Raw genomic sequence first — 697 nt, 5'->3', positions numbered from 1 at the left:
CGCCGGGCTGAGGGTGTCGAAGCTGGTGTAGCCGTAGTTGGGGTTCCGCCCAGCCTTTATGCACTCGTAACCCTCTGGGCAGTGCCTAGGGATAGGATGGAGGATGGGGCTTAGGGAGGAAGGAGAGCTCCAGATAAGGGGAGAACTCCCCAGTCTGCCGCGTACCCCAAACAGGAAAGTACACTGTGCCCACCTGGGTTGCCCTCTCCCTCCCCTCTACCCGGGTCCTTGTTCCTCCTCAGGCCCATCCTTCCAGGCCCCATCCCCAGCGTCACTTACCCTGCATCGCTGCTGTTTCCACAGAGCAGGGCGTCATTGGCACCCTCCAGGAAGTAGAAGTTCCCTTAGGGAGTCAGAGGCCACAGGGGAGGCATGTCACCCACATGCACACACAGTGAGCACACGTGCCCACTACACCCCATGGACAGGTTGGTGTGCACCACACACACCGCGTGGATCTTCTGTGGGTGCCCCGTCCCCTCCATGAAGAACAGTCCCAAGGACAAGTTCTCTGGGTAAGCACGCCGCAGGGAGGTCACTTCAGAGCCTAGTGTGGGTGGAGAGTCAGGGCACAGCTGGGGCGCGGAGAGGGCCAGAAGGGATGTGTGTGCATGGGGTCCCTGAGCAGGACCCCCGACTGAGGGGTGAGTGGGGTGCTGGCCGGAGAAGGTGTACTTTTTCCCAGTTTGCAGGAATG

The 697-nt window shown here is 61.0% G+C and overlaps 1 protein-coding gene across 1 annotated transcript in view; it reads right to left on the bottom strand.

Annotated features, from left to right (window-relative positions):
- SCN4A (sodium voltage-gated channel alpha subunit 4) overlaps positions 1-697 on the bottom strand; it is a 33,609-nt gene that overhangs the window by 28,102 nt on the left and 4,810 nt on the right. Inside the window, exons 7-8 of the mRNA XM_006146792.3 lie at positions 280-343; positions 1-85 (exon numbers count right to left, since the gene is read on the bottom strand). The exon at positions 1-85 is cut by the window's left edge and continues 78 nt beyond it. Of these exons, the coding sequence (XP_006146854.1) occupies positions 1-85; positions 280-343 (149 nt within the window). The remainder of the gene's footprint in view (positions 86-279; positions 344-697) is intronic.

The sequence above is a fragment of the Tupaia chinensis genome, unplaced genomic scaffold, assembly GCF_000334495.1.
Source record: "Tupaia chinensis unplaced genomic scaffold, TupChi_1.0 Scaffold000187_1, whole genome shotgun sequence".
Taxonomy (NCBI): Eukaryota; Metazoa; Chordata; class Mammalia; order Scandentia; family Tupaiidae; genus Tupaia; species Tupaia belangeri.
The sequence above is the reverse complement of the archived record's forward strand: the minus strand, read 5'-3'. Positions and strand labels throughout refer to the sequence as shown.